At 36.6% G+C, this 2,928-nt stretch overlaps 1 protein-coding gene across 1 annotated transcript; it reads left to right on the top strand.

Moving 5' to 3' along the window:
• Nucleotides 1–578: 578 nt before the first annotated feature.
• Nucleotides 579–2,572, top strand: LOC127097748 (glycerol-3-phosphate acyltransferase RAM2). The gene is made up of 2 exons (XM_051036240.1): nucleotides 579–1,350; nucleotides 1,484–2,572. The coding sequence occupies exons 1-2, from the start codon at nucleotides 739–741 to the stop codon at nucleotides 2,381–2,383; spliced, it is 1,512 nt and encodes a 503-aa protein (XP_050892197.1). The 5' UTR covers nucleotides 579–738; the 3' UTR covers nucleotides 2,384–2,572.
• The last annotated feature ends 356 nt before the right edge of the window (nucleotides 2,573–2,928 follow it).

Raw genomic sequence — 2,928 nt, 5'->3', positions numbered from 1 at the left:
GACACAAACAATATCATTGTACTTAGTTTAAAAGTCATACTCAAAATATTTTTACTACTAAAATATATTAGAATATCGAAAGTTTTATTTTAAATTTTAATTTTCAGCATGATGATTATTTATATCAGGTTTGAATTTTAGAATTTAAATTGTCTTCCATCCGTACAATGTTCAAGAAACATTCTTAGAGAGGATAACAAAAAGACAAAATTTTATGCATTTATTCTGCATTTTAAGTAGAAGTTTAGTTTCTTATTTAAAATAAATAGGTAAGCATCCATTTGGTTCCTAAATATGTGGGTGATGATGTAATCATAAATTGTGACGGAGCATACTAAAGCTAGACCAAAATTGAGAACCTTAATTTCTTATTCTTGATGGAATAATTGAGGACCTTGTATGAAAACACCACATAGAGCATTGGTTACATCGTTGGGTATCAATCCCTTTTAGATATCAACGAGCCACCCATTCATTAATGTCATCGTTCTCTCGTACCAAACTCTAATTTGTCTTGCACGATATGTCTATTCCTCTTCTTTAATAAAAATATTTATCAAAGATTGTGACTACAATTTTTAGGAAAACATAAGTTTTGCAATAACTCTTCTTGCTTGTATACATGTGTAAATATATAGATATATATACACAACAACTTGTCACACAAACATGCATCCTTGTACCTGTTTTAACAGATAGAGTGTGTTTGTGCTACAAGAGAAGAGTATCATCACTACCATGGCTTCTTCAACCTTTCCAACAGTGAACAAATGCACCTCAATTGGTAGAGAAAAACATACAGTTGTAGCAGACATGGATGGAACTTTACTAATAGGTCGCAGTTCCTTTCCTTATTTTGCTCTTATAGCCTTTGAAGTTGGTGGTGTTCTTAGACTTTTAATGTATCTGTTATCTGCCCCGGTTGCCGCTTTTCTCTACTACTTTATCTCCGAATCGGCCGGAATTCAAGTTCTTGTCTTCATGTCAATGGCTGGAATGAAGCTATCAAGCATAGAATCAGTAGCTAGAGCTGTTCTTCCTAAATTCTATTCAGCTGATCTTCACCCCGAGAGCTGGCGCGTGTTCTCGTCGTGCGGGAAGCGGTGTGTTCTCACTGCGAATCCGAGGATCATGGTGGAACCGTTTCTGAAGGAGTTTTTGGGTGCTGATATGGTTTTGGGGACTGAGATTGCTAGTTATAAAGGAAGAGCTACTGGTTTGATTTGCAAACCTGGAATACTTGTTGGAGATAAGAAAGCTCAAGTTCTTAAGAAAACTTTTGGCGATGAAAAGCCTGATATTGGACTTGGTGATAGAGTCACTGATGCTCCCTTCATGGCTTTGTGCAAGGTAACCTTTAAACTACATGTTAGTGTTGGTGTCAGGTTTCTGGTATCAGTATCAGTGTAGTGTCGGTGTCAGGTTTCTGGTGTTCGTGATAGAAAATTTGTTTCTAATAAGTCAATTTTTATTTTTCATGCAGGAGGGTTACATAGTACCAGCAAAGCCAAAGGTAACAACAGTTACAAGTGACAAACTTCCAAAACCTATAATCTTTCATGATGGAAGGCTAGTACAAAAACCAACACCATTAATGGCTTTACTCATAATTCTATGGATCCCTATAGGTTTTCCTTTAGCATGCTTAAGAATAGCTGCAGGATCACTTCTACCAATGAAATTCGTTTATCATGCCTTCAAAGCACTTGGTGTTCGTGTCATTGTTAAAGGAACACCACCACCTCCAGTTGAAAAATCCAAAACCAACCAATCTGGAGTTCTCTTCATTTGCTCCCACAGAACCCTACTAGACCCTATCTTCCTCTCCACCGCCCTCGGCCGTGCTATTCCGGCCGTTACCTACTCCGTTTCCCGCCTCTCCGAGATCATCTCCCCAATTAAAACAGTCAGGCTAAGCCGCGACCGCGCCACAGACGCTTCCATGATCAAGAAACTCTTGCAAGAAGGTGACTTGGCTATATGCCCCGAAGGAACAACATGCAGAGAGCCTTTTCTTCTTAGGTTTTCGGCCTTGTTTGCCGAGTTAACCGATGAGCTTGTTCCGGTGGCTATGGTTAACCGAATGAGTATGTTTCATGGAACCACGGCGACAGGGTGGAAAGGAATGGACCCTTTTTATTTCTTCATGAACCCTAGTCCAGTTTATGAGGTTACATTTTTGAAAAAGTTGCCTAAAGAGTTAACTTGTGGTTCAGGAAAGACAAGCCATGAAGTGGCGAATTATATACAAAGGGTGGTAGCTTCAACTTTGTCTTATGAGTGTACTAGCTTCACTAGGAGGGATAAGTATAGAGCACTTGCTGGTAATGATGGAACTGTGGTGGAGAAGACCAATAAAGCCAACAAAGTAATGGGTTGCTGAATAACTACAGTATGTTCTATTTCTTGAAAATTTTAGTTTCATATTTCAAAGTGTAAAAGTAGTGATGGAGTTTAATTTATATACGCACACAGTGAAATAATTGAAAGAATATGAAGTTACATGGATGTTTTAAATAATGAGATTGGTTTGGTGTGTATCTCTTTATGTTAATGAGAAGTTTTATGATTATTAGTGTGTTTTTTCTTTGCCATTATGTTTAGATATTTTAGGGTGATACTCCTAGTGTATGTTTTGGTTACGCAAAAAATATTGTAGAGAATTTATAGTATTTTAACTGATTTTTGTTTACATTAGTAAAAGAAATTCAAGATAAGTTCAATATTTCAATTACCATGCATCATCTTAGTTACCATTATTACTGTATGAGGCATCATCTACATCCGATGTCTAATATTTTTATAAGGCTTTATATGTTTTAGACTTTGTTTTTCACCTTCCAAACAATAGATTTATTTTAAGGATTCTGTTGTGGAAACGATGTCGGAATTATAAAGTATAATCGTTTTTTGATCGGTAAAAAATTC

The sequence above is a fragment of the Lathyrus oleraceus genome, chromosome 6, assembly GCF_024323335.1.
Source record: "Lathyrus oleraceus cultivar Zhongwan6 chromosome 6, CAAS_Psat_ZW6_1.0, whole genome shotgun sequence".
NCBI classification, from domain to species: Eukaryota; Viridiplantae; Streptophyta; class Magnoliopsida; order Fabales; family Fabaceae; genus Lathyrus; species Lathyrus oleraceus.
This window is presented reverse-complemented; position numbering and strand designations above follow the sequence as displayed.